General features: G+C 49.1%; 4 protein-coding genes across 4 annotated transcripts; 1 reads left to right on the forward strand and 3 right to left on the reverse strand.

Annotated features, from left to right (window-relative positions):
• Positions 1-4,905: 4,905 nt before the first annotated feature.
• DQ04_03891000 (protein translocase subunit secA) lies at positions 4,906-12,708 on the reverse strand (the record flags this gene model as incomplete). The annotated part of the gene is made up of 1 exon (XM_009313180.1): positions 4,906-12,708. The coding sequence occupies one exon, from the start codon at positions 12,706-12,708 to the stop codon at positions 4,906-4,908; it is 7,803 nt and encodes a 2,600-aa protein (XP_009311455.1).
• Positions 12,709-13,052: 344 nt separating this feature from the next.
• Positions 13,053-13,805, reverse strand: DQ04_03891010 (hypothetical protein; the record flags this gene model as incomplete). Its single annotated transcript, XM_009313181.1, has 1 exon — positions 13,053-13,805. The coding sequence occupies one exon, from the start codon at positions 13,803-13,805 to the stop codon at positions 13,053-13,055; it is 753 nt and encodes a 250-aa protein (XP_009311456.1).
• A 235-nt stretch (positions 13,806-14,040) lies between these two features.
• On the reverse strand, positions 14,041-14,244 carry DQ04_03891020 (hypothetical protein; the record flags this gene model as incomplete). Its single annotated transcript, XM_009313182.1, has 1 exon — positions 14,041-14,244. The coding sequence occupies one exon, from the start codon at positions 14,242-14,244 to the stop codon at positions 14,041-14,043; it is 204 nt and encodes a 67-aa protein (XP_009311457.1).
• Positions 14,245-15,155: 911 nt separating this feature from the next.
• DQ04_03891030 (BES15S03c) lies at positions 15,156-15,497 on the forward strand (the record flags this gene model as incomplete). Its single annotated transcript, XM_009313183.1, has 1 exon — positions 15,156-15,497. A coding segment is annotated over one exon (342 nt), but the record flags the coding sequence as incomplete, so codon positions are not given.

The raw sequence follows: 15,497 nt of genomic DNA on the forward strand, positions 1-15,497 counted from the left end.
CGAACCGGGCCCCGGAGGCCGCACAGCAGCCCAAGACGGGGCAGGCACCACAGGCACCGCAGACAAGCAACCCGGCGACCCTGGCGCGGGCCCTGGAGCGGTGCGGGTGGGGTGGTCCTTCCCGCCCGTCTGGGGCTGCCGCGGGTAATATATTGTTGGGTGGGCTTGTGTCATCGGCCCACGCAATTTTTTTGGTCTAGTGGGCGGTGCGCCGCCAACCCACCTCCAGGGTCCGGGTTCGATCCTCCCAGAGCCCATTTTGTGTTTTCCCAAGGTTTTGGTAGACACAAAATTTTCACCTGTTGCGAAACTTGTTGTCGTAAAAAAGTGCAAAAAACAAATGTGTTTTTCGTGCACTCTATACGTCAACGACACGCGTCAGGGTAGCACTACCGTATGTTCAATACGTGTGCACTTTCAACAACCGATTTCAATAAAGATTTCAACAATCTTTATGAAAAACCGGGTTTTTTGGGGGGCTGAAAATAAGGGTGTTTTCGACCTTATTGCCCTCTATTAGTACGTTTATTGTACGTTCTTGCACCCGATTCTGTATGTAACAAATACTCAGGACCTGGGTGCGTTCGAACGTAACAATAACCGTTTCTTACGACTTTCTGTCCGATTGACAAAAAGCCCGACTTGGTCCTGCAGAGGTTTTTTCACCACTTCAGGCCAATGTTGCGGAAATTAATAATTTTTTATTAAATAAAAAATTACGTCGAACTTTGTGTATCCGCGTTATGCGTTTATATCTTCTGGGCTGTATGTCCTCCCAAAGATATAAATCGGATCACAAGCCGACTTTGTTTGTATGTGGAACAACGTTCGCAAGTCCGAAAATTGCCGTATAGGTGCTGTACAGAGTGTTGTACTTACCTATACGACTGCTCGTTAGACTTGTGTTCGGCAGCTGTTGCTCCACGTACTATTTTTCGTAAATAGCCCCTGCCTTGAGCTATTTAGAACGCCCGTAATCGGTTCGACGGGCTTTTGTTTGTTACAAAATTTTCACCTCGAGTCACTTTCTTCGAACTCGCAGTTTTGCCGAAAATGTACTTCGGTAAAACCTTTGAGTGTCGATATCTCACGGGTGAACTCTCGGTTTTGCGATTTAATTTTTGCTAAAAAGAACTGCGGTCCGGCAGGTATTTTAGCGTACAATTTTCAGATTTCTACACACTTTTTTCGTATGTCAACAAGGGTCCGAAGGTTCCCAGGTGACACCCAAAATACACCAAATTTCTCCCTTATTTAGGACAAATTTGGTATATCTCCCGTGTGTGAAATTGTGTTTTAAAAGTAATTACCACACTGAATAGAGCCTGGTAATACGGTCTCTACACGGTGTAGTTTTGTTTATAAAAAAGTTTGGCCCCTAGAAAAATTGATCCTTTTTCTTGACTTCTGAGGGTCAAGAAGTGCACTCTAGGGGAACTTTTGGGCTGTTCCTGGTGTCACCACGGATCAATTTTGGACTCAGTATTTTGAGTCGGGGGGTGCTTTTTACTCCTCTCGGTCGGCTTAATTCAAAGCTGAAAACCGTTCGAAGGGATAAAAAGAAATTCGAAAAACTTTTGCAGCACGCAGGTCCCAAATGTGGCTCCCTGAGGGGTCCTGCGGTGACAAGGTGTCGGTGTATGTGTTTTTTCAAATCTCGCCAATCACCCCAGAAACACTCACAAACACGCAACGTCGCACGTAACAACCTCAAAAAGCGCAATGGAACAATCGGAGCAATATAGTACAGGAAAATGTATCAAAAATTTAAAACCCAACGGGTGGGTTCTTCTTTAATTTTAACCTTGCTTTTATCCCTTCTATGTGCTTAATTCAAACCTATTTTATCGATTATTTGCGTTCCGAAAAGTGATCAACTCTCAATCTCCTTCCCTCTACCACCCGCCGCGTTGTGGAGGTGAGAGCTACCTCGAATAACAGCTCCCAGGGCCTCTGCCACCATAAAGCCAAATGCTGACGCCATAGTGATGCGGTGGTCCTGGTTGCCAAGTATTCTTAGTAACCACTTCCGAATTTCCTTATGGAGAGCACCATTGCTCGGCATGAGAAACGGAACAAAATCGAGACCATTGGCTACCGCCCAGTAATTGTACTTCTGTTGTTTCTCTCTGAACCTTTCCTGTGCCGCTCTCATAGGAAAATCCGTTGCTTCCTGAACCCTGGACAATGTCACACGCCCTGGGTATGTAACAGTGACGTCTGTCATGGAGTCTGTATTCAGCCTTGGTATAAATATAACCGGACGCTTTTTTCTCCCTTGGTCCAGTTGCGGTTCTGCACTGCAGTGAAATCCACATAGGCTCAAACTGTTGGCTATAGTATTGTTGACCATTTCATGCCTAACAGTGCGTGGATTGCCTTGCAGACGTGCGCACGTATTGACATGAAGGTGTGAAGCATCTGCTCCACATATGCACTTTTGACCTTCTGGCAATATCCTCATAAGGAGGCGTTCCGTGAAGAAGACTGTAAATACTCTGCCCCTGGAATCCACACTTGTGGGTCCGTAAGAACCCTTCCCGCTCCAGGGGCCGAGCTGGCCGAGAACAGTTGACGATCAGCACCTTCCAAGTTGTTGTAGAGATCGTTTAACCGTTCCTCTTCCAACTCTTCCGCATTTTCACGTTGGAGTCTTTTGAACCCTGCGCACGCGTGTGTGAATTCTGCAACATCACATTCTCGTCCTATACCACACACCCCATCTCGAATCGGGAGGGCGGCAATGCCACGCACTCTCTTTGTGAGACCCACTTTTTTTTCGTTGTTATCCTTAAATGGTTTCTCACCAGATCCAGGATGAGTATTTGACGTCTATACATTTCCAGAGGTTCCGACGCATTATATCCCACAAACACAGTTTTACATACCTCCATCCAGCTGGGCCATTCCTTTTTGTAGAGGTAACGTTTTGTGGGTATCCTGATATCCTACCTGCTGCGGTTGCGGCCGTTTCATCTCTAAATGGGAAGATCCTTTCTGATTCGTGTTGTTTTGACCTTTTTTTTCGTTATTCTTTTCAAGTGCCACGCCCGCCCGTGCCGCCACTATTTGGTAGATTTCACTGAACAACTCATCCCGTTTTGCCCACATTCCATCAATGGCCTGGCCCCCATACATTGATCCAGAAAAGACATGTCATTACACTGACCGTTGGTGCATTCCTTCATTTTACTTGATCGTCCTTGTCTGGCAGAGTGGTACGGCTTGTATCTACATTTCCTCATTATTCATACCGACCAGCGACGGAGCTACTACATCACGCTGGTGATTTTCATTGTTGTTTTTGTGTGATGTACTGCTATTCCTATTTTGCTTCAATCCGAAACCCTGCTTCGTATTTTCACTCCCTCAGTAGCGCTCGTGTCGCGTCCCGCAATTTTATTTGTACCCATGGAATCAAACCAGGCCCCCCTTTATACCCCTTGACCCCACGATCGCTCGCAAGTATTAAAGGCACATTTCCACGGCTTCCTCCCTCAAGAATATTTTCTTTTTTATTATCGTGTTTTTATCATTAACGCCCATTTGGTGGCCTCCATTTCGATTTTGTTGAATCCTTGGTATCGTGTATATGCCCCATCGCGGCGCCAATGTCTAGTACCAAGTTCATTAATTGGGAAGCTAAATTTCCAGAACTGCAGCACCGAATCCGGCTTAGTTCGGGCTGCACCGTGATACGGTCGCCACTTGTTGGGTTGGCGTGGTTAAGTACCTTTCCCATTACAAAACGCGCCTTATTTGTAAGGCGCTTAACGACGCCATCCCAATAAATTGCACGGTCTAGTACCCGGTTTCCCGGACTGGGGAATCCAATGCCAAACGCTTTAGTTTTCCCGGGAACTGCGTCATGGTCCGGACAGAACGCGACCTGGCCTTCCAGGGATCAAGCAGAAGGGCCTCACCAGAGACCGCTCCTTGGGACACCGTGCTGCTGGTGTCGCCCACGCCCGTGGGTTGAAAGATCCCCATGCCCAGAGGGGTTTAGTGGGTATGGGTGGGTGTCTCCACCGCTAAGTCCCACATAATCCGCCCTAGTACGGCAGATGTGTGTAGAAGCAGTTCCTCCTCCGTTCTCCGGGCAGTGAATGCAGGTCGTAAAATGGAACGATGAACGAAAAAAAAAACAGGAGGGGTAGAAATGGGAAAGAATGGAGTACGCCGTCGTCCACGAGCGTGGTGACATTGACGTTGTCGAGGTTGGCCGTCTCAATTTCTTTCTCCCGGCTGCAGGCAGCCCACGCACGGGTCTCGAGGAGGAGGATTTCCGCACTGTTTTTGAGAATTATTTCTTCATTATTTCTGGCTTCTTGCATTTTGGGATAGTATGCTCTGAATTTGTTGCGCCATGTAATGTTGTAAGTATTGTTTATAAAATGTTGTGTGCAATTGACGCGAATATTTTCGTTTTGTTTTTCCTCACCTTTGCCTCTCTGTCCACCATCCCCTGGGCATGTTTTAACTTTATCCCTCTCCTTCCTCCCACAATGCCCAAAAATGTTTTTACTCCATTTATCCGTCCTCTTCCAAATTATCCCCACGAACTCGTCAAGCAATGCTAGCATGATCTTAGCCCGCTCTTTTTCCCACCAGCAGTATCTTCCTACAGAGTTGCTCGATTTTCTCAAAGGATTCAGGAAAGCGAATGGGATGGCTCACCTCTGAAGCGTATTGCAGGGCCCGGCAGCTGCGCTGGCCACCCTCCCCCACGCACGAACAGACAGTGAGGAAGTAAAGGGTGCTTTATGATCAAGGTTTAGTTCTTCCACTTTTCATTCTTATGTTTTTTTTTACTTGTTTTTTTTCTTAGATGAGGAGTGCCCACGGAAGGACGAAACGAGGGGAAGTGACGGCTCAAGGGCGACCGGCTTTTCGGTTGGAGTGGCTTCATGTTGGTTTTTTTTTGTCGTCACACGTTTTTGGGGGCGAAGATGCGGGTTTCTTGTCTTTTTCCCCGTCATCCGCGTCACTTGAAGAACTCACACGATCATTCTTGACCCTGGAATTATACTTGTCGGAGCACCACTTAATTAGTGTTTTTGTACCAGCGTATAACCGACTCTTCCCCCAGTGGTCTAAATCCGAAATTTTCTGAACGACCCCTCCCCGATTGGCCCCGTAGCCCATCTTTCTTAACATGCGTCTTCGGTCCTTTGGATTCGCACGCCAAATATCATAACATTTCTCAAGTATTTCAAATTTGTCAGCAGGTTTATTAATTTCTGCGTCTTCTTCTTTGGGTAGTTCGTCAACCGCATCTTTGAACGTATCTATATTCTCCTCCCGTCTGAGTTCGCTGTCGTTTTTCTCGAAGCTTGCGTGCAAGTCTTTTAGTTCGTTCTCCGTTTTAACTTTTTCTCGTTCATGCTTTGTTACGCGTTTATCTGCTTTTTTTTGCCCCTTCGTTGGCCCCTTTCGGTCTTCACCCGTCTTGCCTGCGTTTTTGTTTGCTTGACGCATTTCTCTTCTTCCTTTGTTTAGCTTCTCAGTGTTCTTTGTCAATTTGTTGTTCAGTGTACCTTTTTTGCAGTCGTACTGCTTTCGGTTTGCTTTCCTTTCTTCAGCTGCGCTACCGTGGAACAATTTGTCCCCACACTTTTCGCCAACTTTCTTACTGGCACGCCTGCCTAGAAACTCGGCATACTCCTTCCCCATTATTTTGCCCATCAGAAACTCAGTTGCATCGCCGGCGCCCGTGGAACATGCATATTGAAGGTTTTTACGGCTGTAGTAGACACACAACGCTGCTCCCCCTTTTATGAAGAACTCTTGAGTGAGCATCCCTTTAACACCAAATGCTCTCAGCTGCTGCAGACATGACCCTCCGCCAGAACAATAAAAAATTGCCACGTCTGCACCGACGTGTACATACCATGGAAGGCTACAGTAAGCCTCGTAGATCCCCCTTCCTTTTTCAAAGACGACGATAGCGCCATCTTTAACGTCTTCCCACTTGGGCCAGTTCAACGTGGGCAACCCCCACGCCCCCCCCCTCAGAAACGCATCCTTATTGTATTTCTCTAGTTCCTGCAAACACCTTGTCATTTGACCATGGTATTTCGGGTTGCTCTGAATGCACTTTGCCACCTCCCTTCTGCCATCGGCTGCACTCCAGATGTCTGTGCTCTCCTTCTGCTCGGGGGTTAGGGAATCAGAGAGAGCCGTATAGAGGCAGTCATTCTTTCCAGAGAAGTCATCCCGGACCCCGTCTTTCGGGTTAGCCGCCTCGTAGTGGTATCTTTCTACCCCATTCTCCTCTGAACCTAGCACCCTGTACCGCTTCAACACGATCGGCTCCCCTCGGTAGCACGAACCTGCGGAAGCCAACAGGTGGCCCTCCCCATCTACCACCTGTACCCAGAGACGTTTTTCATGAAAGAAGCAGGACAGGCATCTGAAATCCCCTTCCTCCCCGTTGAGGATCTGGTTCACTTCCTCGTCTGTGATGTCCTGCTCTTTTTTTGTAGGTGGCTTCTTGTTTTTGCCCCCTCCCCTTGGCCTTGGCGGCGCCCGGTTCGCGCAAGCATGGGCTCCACAAAGCGCGAGGTGCTTCCCTCTGGCTTCCCTTGCTTCCTCGGTCAAATCCCTGCACATGTAATTCACAACATCCCCCTCCATCTGCTTGCAGACGAACCCGAGCACTTCTCGGAGATACACGCTGCGCGTGGATTCCATCAAATGCCCTTCAAGGAATTCAGTGAGAGAGACCTTTATTTTTTCTTCAGTCCTTGCCTCCGCTTGACAGGGGCCATCGGGTCCCTCTGAACTGTAAAACTCGCCCGAATTGGCCTTTGCTGACCCGGCCTCTGGAATAGAGGGCAGGTTGCTCGGCTTCGGTCCCAAGGACGGCTTCCTGTGAGGCTCTATAACTTGAGCATAGTCGGGGTTTTCCGTCTTTGAGTTCAACGCGGCTTTGGAGTTGGCTTGCCCTTTCTCACTGAGTTCCACGCTCTTGCACTTCGCTCTGGTTCCGTCACTTTCAGCCTTCGCCTTCACGTCCGCCAAGCTCCTTTCCAAGCTCTCCTTGAACACCCCCTGGTTTATATATTCTCCATACTTCCCATAAAACCTTTCAGGCAATTGAGTGACCTCCATTGTTTTCCACATAGCCTTTAAACCAGTTACTACGGGTTTTGCATTTCTCGGCAGGAAGGCCGCCGAAAGATTTTTCCCCACCCCGTCCAAGAAGTCGCGAAAACGTGGGTTGGTAAATACCTCCTTCAAACCAGGGATGTCAGACACAACAAAACGAGTTGTACGCATTTCTTTGTGGCTTACATATTTTGCTCCTTCGCGGAGATTCCACTCCCAATCAAAATTCTGGTTTGCCACATCCACTTTAATGCAAAGCTTCACGGTGTTGTTGGTGTACACGAATGTTTTGGTAGAGGATTGCACCGCTTCACGAACCTTCGGTTCCAACCAGTTCCACCCAAGATGCACATTTTCCGCAAATGAGTCAACGACATATGAGGCCGCCGCATTGCCGACGTGCTTCATCGCCTCATCTTTAAAGGTTTTTAAAAAAGCCTCAGAGAAGCTACCACCAATGCCGTTCAGCTTACCAAAATCAGGGCACGTTGTATTGGTTCCGAAACACCCCAACTCCTTGCCAATAGCTGATGGACCACTAAGAATCACGCATGTGATTCCGGAAACCGCCTTCTGAATACAATAATCATTCCAATCAACTTCGTTTTTCGTGATTAACGTTTCCCCACACTTAAAAAGATCTGTGATGCCTCCCTGAATGAACGCAGTACTGAGCCCTCCACCTCCCCCGTAGTACATCAACACGGCCCCCAGCGCCAGTTGCGCAGCACCAAGAACAAGCAACTTCAAAGCACTGCGCCAAGGTATTTCCTTCCGCTCCTGCAGCATGTAAATCCACTGCAATCCGTCGCACGAAAGGCGATCCAGCACGTCACGGAGGATAGGATCGTTGGATCCGGGCACTAACTCGTACATCGTACTGGACCCCTCAAGATCACTTAGAACGACAACCTCTTTATTATCCTCTTTACATTTCTTCAGGCTTTCCAGGCATTGATCGATTAAGGACATATGCATCCGATAAACATTAGCAAAGTGCACCCCATTTGTAATTGTCTTTTCCGCTCCTGGCTTGGACAAAAAGCTAACGAAAAGGGTTACGTCAGATACTTCCACTTCCTCAATAAGTTTCCGTGCGTTTGCAAACGCCTCTCTCGCTTTATCATATGCCGTTGAGGACGACTTCAGGAGCGCCATCCCCTTGTAGTAATACGCCAGGTAGCAAAAATGAGGGTCCAGCTGAATGGCCGCGTCGTAGGCCTCAGCGGCTTTGCCCGCCCTTTCTTCCTGCAAGAGACGGTTCCCCATGCAAATGTAGTAATGCGGATTGCGGATGAGCCTCTCACCACGCCTTGCATCCGATCGAACCTCTTCACAAAAGTCCTCAAAGAGATCTAGTACCTCCTTCCGATTGTCAAGATCCCCAAGTTCCACCGGCAGCGCCTCCAACCAGAGGGCAAAACGCTCCTTTAACGCCTTTCCTTCATAGCACTCCGTGTCTGCTGCATCGACTTGGGCGCACACCTCCTTGCCTGCAAAAACCTCCTCAAGAACGTCGTCGGAGTATGATTTTTTGCTTGCCTTTCGGAACCTCTCCTGAGCTTGCGCTTCACGCTCTCTATCAAACTGGCTCTTCAAAACCTCCAATATTTTATTACTATCCCTGCCGGCATCGTCCTCGGCCTCTTGCCTGGAGCTCGGGGCCGGTGGAGGCGCGTGCTCCTTCCGGTAGCGCTCCCACGCCGCCTCATAAAGTTTACCAGACATCTGATGTTCGACAAATTGTATCCAGTGCTTCCGAGCCTGGGTAACCTCTATGAGAAACTTCTGTCGTGCCTGCCCCTCATTCCCGGTTAGGACCTCCGATACCAGATTGCAGAACATCTTAAGAAGGTGGTCGCGGAATCTCATCCCTTCCACCTGATATCTCGCTCTGCGCAGCCTCTCCTTTTCCATCTGATCACGCTTGAGACGCACCTCGTTCGCCGTTCCGCCAGGGCTGAGGCCCGGGAAAAAGAGTTGGACCGTCCCTCGTCGGCCTTGTCGGCTCGTTCGCCCCGCATTTTGCAGCTCCACTCGAGAATTTTCCGGCATGAAGCCTACGGAAACATGCAGGCCCCCGTTCTTTTCAGCGTCTTCGGTGGGCTCATAATCGGCCCCGCGGCCAGCAATGTTGGTGGCAACGATGACTTCGCCAGGCCCAACCTTCTTCACGGAAAACTCTGCCTCTCCCGTGTTGGCATGTGTGCGGAGTGCAGGGAAGGCCTTGTTCATGTATTGGCATATAAATTTGACGTCGTTGATTGTTTCCACAATGATCAACACAGGACGGCCACCCCGCGCTATTCGGGAGGACTTTGTTATTAGCACCTCTAAAACGCCCTGGGCATCAGCGGTCACAACCGGCTCCAACTCCTTTGCAAGATACCTGGATTTGCTCGGACCTGCCCCTCCGGAACCCCAGGGTTCTTCCTCTGGTGCATGGACGAGTCTCTTGAACGGGGGAATTATAAGCATATTCAGGTCATAAACACGGTGAAGGAAGTCCTGCGTCGGCGCACTCCCCAAAGTGCCGGACGCTCCGATGATCCTGTTATATTGCTTGAAGTAGCCCACGTAGGATAGGAAACACGATACGAAAGTGGGAGGATCCACGGGAAGAGATTCTTTCATCTGCAGAAACTGATGAAGCCCCCTACCCCACACGGTATTGTGCTGCAGGACCCCCGCATTTTCGTAGTCCACCGGCACAATCTTGTCCTCGACCACAACGTAGTGTTTGCCTTTTTCGTAATGGAGAAGTGCCTCAACAGCGCTCTCGGCCAACTTCGTAATATTGCTTCTCACAAAGTCCTGGAGGTGGACCGGCACATGCAAGATATTCTGACCCTCAGTGAATTGGACCCCCTCTTCGTTTGCTTCTTCTTTCCAAAGGTCTCTGGTTATGCTTTTTGTCGCCAGTATAATCGATTTTTTCAACCACACGTTCACACTATCTTTCAGTTCTATACGGGTGTTTTCGTACGAGGGAGGTGAGTTCTTTGCTTGGGGTGTTTCATCCGTCTCCCCGCTGTTACCATCCGCTGCCTTACTGCCTTCAATCGTTTCCTCAAGATCACCCTGTATATCAACTCTTCCATTGTACACAGTGAATTTACCTTGAATAAAGTAGTACTTGCCGTCGTCACTATCCAGCACGAGATGATTGTGGTTAAAAGTGCAGGCGCGCCACATCACAGCCAATAGGGGAAGCAAGTGCGAAGTAGAAGGGCTGGGCTCCGAGAGCCGGACACTGGCACTTCGCTGGTCATACAGCAGGCTATCCACCTCGTCGATGAGGCACAGGTCGCACGGCCTACCCGCACGGACGCGATGTTTCGTGAAACTAGTGCGGAGCACATCGCCAATGAAATCGTCCGCACTCCCGTATACCACAGTCTTCTTATAGGCTATCATGCTGTTCTCTAACCGCTGTTCATGGCTCAGCGCCCCAACCGTCATGTTGTTGAACACCTTGTAGAAGCCCTCCATTTCCGTGGCGTCCCTCAAGGCCAGCACGGGGGAAGACACTACCACGTCGACCGTTCGGCCAACCATGGCGCAACAGGCAGCCAAGATCGCGTGGATGAGGGTTTTTCCCTGTCCAGTAAGAATCTGCGCCAGTGCGTTCTTCGCGCGACCCGCATAGAGAAAAAGCAGTAAAACAGCCGCACGCTGTGTTTCACGGAGTGTCTTCTTGAAATACACCTCCGCCGCATGCATGATCACCGTGGCAACCTCCACGAGTATAGGGAAAATCGTTCCGTGATCGCAGCGGCTGTTTGCAAGGTCAGGCAGCTCCCTCCGACACTCATTGAAGAGTACAGCCCAATTACTTATTTCATGGAGAGACCACTTCGAGATGGATTGGCTCTTCAGGTTCGAGCACTTGTTTCGGAGGTGGCTCCATTTACACAACAAGACGTCCGAATCATCCCTGTTCCCAGTTCTTTGGTCGAAGAGGTAAGCATAGACGGCTGACCCCCCCTCATGGGAGGCAGCCCACAGGCGGAATGCCTCCTCGAGTGTGGAATCAAGATGGGCTATGCCACTCTCCACCGATTCCCGCGCGATTTCCTTAATCATTGCCCCCCGGGTAAGCACAACGGACTCCGAGGCGAAGGCACCCTCGTTCACAAGAGCACAGGCTTTTCGAAGCCATTCGTCTACGCTTCGGATTTCATCGGAGCGGAGGGTGGTAAGCACCGCCTCGTCAAACGTGGTGTAGGAGCTGCGGTAGTCCATAAGAAGGTCCACAATCTCGACCAGGGTCACGCCTCCGCGGCTCCGCCACTCACCACCCTGCTCGGCATCGTGCTTTATTTTTTCCACGACACCGTCCAGCGCCTGGTGGAGACGATCCCACCCGAAACGCTTGCCCACGTCTAAGAGTGTTTCGGTGTCTGCGGAAGAAGTGCACTTATCAGCAAAGAGACAGTTGAATTTTAAGATCAGGCTCCAGCATTGCGATACGTGCAGCGTTGGAGCCGCAGAACAGCACCACTCAGCCTCTTCCGTCAGCGCCGAGGCACTTGTGTAAGGAGGCTTGCGGGCTGCAATCGTGCGCCAAACCTCCAGAAATGCCTTTTTATTGGGCTCTTTTTCCTTCAAGAAAAGACGGTATGGCTTGAAGTAGGCATAGTGCGGCCACTGGAGAAGGATAATGTTGTCAACCACCGCGTCCTGTTCTTCTGGGGAGAGCAGCTTGCCAACGGGGAGCGAGGCCACATAGTAACGAAGAACTTCCCGCGGCCAGCTCGTCAACGGCACTTTTTTTATAGTAGACCAGAGAGTGCCTCGTTCCGTAACCAGGTTCACACACCAAAGACTTTCCAATAAGTCTGTGCTTTCTCCGCATTCTTGAATTCCGCGCAACACACGGTATAGGAACACCAAACCGCGCAAACATGACATGGGTTTGAGCCGGCGCATCTTTTGATCGAGCGGGAGGTCCGTGGAATCGTGTTGCCACCCTGTAACACGTTCCCAAATGTCTTTTACCAGTTCCAGCTTTTGATAAGTAACTTCTCGGTCCATCCTTTGTGTCCATTGATAGAGCTGCGTCACCAGGTAGGGAAACCAACCAGGAGACAGCATCTGAGAAAAGTAAATCGGGGGCACACACTTGGAGAGGAGATCTGTGCAGCGGCATTCGCTTCTTTCTTGCTTAGAGGACTGCCTGCTGCCTTGTCGACGTCGGAAAATCCTATGGGAGACGACGCTCTTGAATCGCCTTTTCCCACATCCACCCACACCTCCACCGCCTATACTTCCAACTGAATCCTCAACGAACGGCGGCACGTAGAGGAGTTCCGTAAGGTATTTCGTCCCAAAGCATGAGAACCGGTGCAAAGGCGGTGGTTTCTCATACTCATCAAGAAAACACCCATCCACCCATTCTTCTTCCCCGTTGAACTCAGCATCCGCCTTCCCCACCCTTTCCACATCCCTCAACCCCTCTGAATCACAGTCATCGAACTCACCAAGGCAACACCTCAGTACACACTGAATAACCTGTCTGTATGCCTCGAGAGTCTGAGTCGCATAAAGCGGCAAAATTGTTTCGTAGGGTTTTGGTCCGTCGTCGGGGGGGGGCATCTTTCCAACTCCTTATTCGGCTCTGCTGTCCTTCCAGAAAAAAAATTTGAGAGGGCCAGCCAATTCACTTACTGCTACCAATAGCAATGACTCTTATTATTGAGTAGTTCTGATTCACTGGCTGGACAAAAATTGTGGCCATTTTCTATATTCCCTCATCACCAAGAGCAGCCGCGGGAGATTAAGGCCACACCCCCGCCGCCAAAGCATTCTTAAAAAAAAAAAAGATCGTCTTCCCGCTCAAGCAGAGAGGGCGGGAAGGACGAAAAGTCAAACCTGGTCATACAAAGCAGAGTTCGGGGTTAGGGTAACAGGGGGAGTAGCACCTAAGAGCACTGGAGCTACTATCTCACGAAATGCGCCTGGTTTTCCTCAGTTTCTGAAGACAAGGTGATTTGCAGTATTCTTTCCAGCTCGACATCAGCTGAGAGCTCGTCGATGAGTTCTTCTTGCCTATCTTTTTCGGCCTGTAAGGCGGTGACGCGCTCCCTTATAGACTCACACTTTTCACTGAAGGTCTCCAACTGCTTATCCAGGTCGGCATTTTCCTTTATTATCTCAGCGCGCCCTTGTTCGGTTCTTTCTTCCTCTGCTTTGGCTTCCTTCAGCGCCCGCAATGTTGCAACAAGGCCCACCAAGGCACGACCTAGTCTTTTCTGTGTCGCTGTTTCAGACTCATCGTCGGCGTCGGATTCTGATCTGTCAGGGTCGCCGCTGGGAGGGTCAATGCGTGCGCGCAGGAATAAAACAAGTAAAATGTAGAACTTCTTTCGTTTCACAAACGATGGCTCGATCTTGCTTAGTTGCATATGAAGGCGTAACACATACTTCAGGCGGCAATCAAGCACGTCGAGGGAGTCCAAAATCACAAGATTCCGGAAATACGAGAGAAACCCGAAAAGGCAGCGTTCTCTTTTTTTTTCGTCAGTCCAAGCATCATCTGTATAAACGCGTTTCTCCCATTTCAGTAGTGTAAGATAACTCCGCAAAGCATAATCGGCGACGCTTAAATCATCATCGTTCTGGAAAAATTCCTCAAACTCTGGATCAACCTTGCCATCAAAATACTTTTTTAACGCCCGTTCCGCTCCTTCCATAATTCCTTCCTTGAACTCGTCATATATGTGACTGCAGAAGGGTCATCAGGAAAGCGGAAGCAGATCGAAAAGGTCAAAGGGTCCGCCATAAAAAGCTGGACCCGCTGTGCACATAACAAAGTAAAGAAAAACACAGCCTCAGAGCGCGTAGGATATATATATATATATATATATATATAAAACCAACACAACGCAAAATAAATTAAAGGAACAAAACGAGAAAGAACCTCATAGGCTACGAGCCTCCTAACCCCATGAGCTCGTCTATACGCGCCTTATTTTCCGCAATTTGGGCCTCCAATTCCCTTTCTTCCTCTTGGAGTCGCTCCAGTTTCCGCTGAACTTCATTAATTGCCTTCCGTTTCTGCTCATTTTCACATTTGAGCTGCTTCAGTGTTCTAGGCGTCTGCTGGGCTTCGGCTTCATCCTGATCCATCATCAATCCGTCTCCTCTGTGTCTTCACGCACACCGATATTCAAGCCGAGTGAACGGTGTCGTATTAGGACCACCGTGCCTACCGTTCGACGCAGGGTGACAAGCCTAATAAAACAGAAAATGTAGAACGAAAAACGTGAATCCTTGGTCCCACGGACGAAAAGGGTCGACAACGCGAACGATGTGCCCGTGAATGCTGCCATGACATGGACATAAAGCTATTCAGCAAACTCATGGATAGACATTCTTTTTTTCCACAGGCCTCAGAGAGTGGCTTGTACCTCCACTCAGCCACCCCGAGTCTTCATAATCTCTTTGTTTGAAAAATTCACAGACACAATGAGTTAAAAAAAGACATTGGATGGTTTGCCCCTTCCCGAAAACGAATCCGATAAGGGAGTTCGAAAGAATGGCACAAAGCACAACTCTCAATATTTTTAAGCCTATTCAAAACCACTTCAAAAGCAGAACGCAGCTCCAAGTGAGGCAGAAGTTCGAAAAACCGGTATATGTCCACGCTCGACAGAGAAAATCCCCATCCCGAAAAAGAAAAACGATCAATCATGGAAGAACACATCCTATTCATCCACCATTTTGATAAAAAGAATTATTTGCCCATACGAGAAAATCACATACACCCGTTGGCTCTAATTATCACTAATATTAAGCGACATGGAACTAATTCAAATAACAATAGCGATGTATGTGTGTCTGTATGCAGCTCAACATTGTGAAGAGAGTTCGATGCGTTAAAAACGCCTTGATACTAATTGATATGAGGTTTAACAAAGAAAAAAAAACACAAAAATAAAAAAAACATGGTTAAACAGCGAAGGACCTCAAAATAATAAAAATTAGATTAATAAAAATGACATACCAAGATATCAAAAATTAGAACTCGGTTCCGCTTGGTGATGCCGGCCACCTCATCGCGGTGCCAGGGTCCAGCACCACGTATTGTCGGGGGAAGCCAAGCGCCAGCAGAGTTCGCCACTTGGAGAACTTTGCGGCGAAATGCTTCCGGCATCGCACAGTACCAGGACCCGCCGCGTCTTGCTGGGACACAGTATTATCCATGTCGGTCTTGGGGCGCGTGTTACCGCGCCATCAGCAGTATCATCCGCACCGAGTTACTGCTTAGTGGAAATGTGGAAGAGAATCCCGGCCCTACATTGAGGGGCATGCAATGGAACTCAGCTGGGCTAATACAAGCGAAACGCCTAGCCTTGGGTAAACAGCTCTACGGTGATGGTATC

Source organism: Trypanosoma grayi (assembly GCF_000691245.1).
Source record: "Trypanosoma grayi strain ANR4 Tgr_389_V1, whole genome shotgun sequence".
In the NCBI taxonomy this organism is placed as follows: domain Eukaryota; phylum Euglenozoa; class Kinetoplastea; order Trypanosomatida; family Trypanosomatidae; genus Trypanosoma; species Trypanosoma grayi.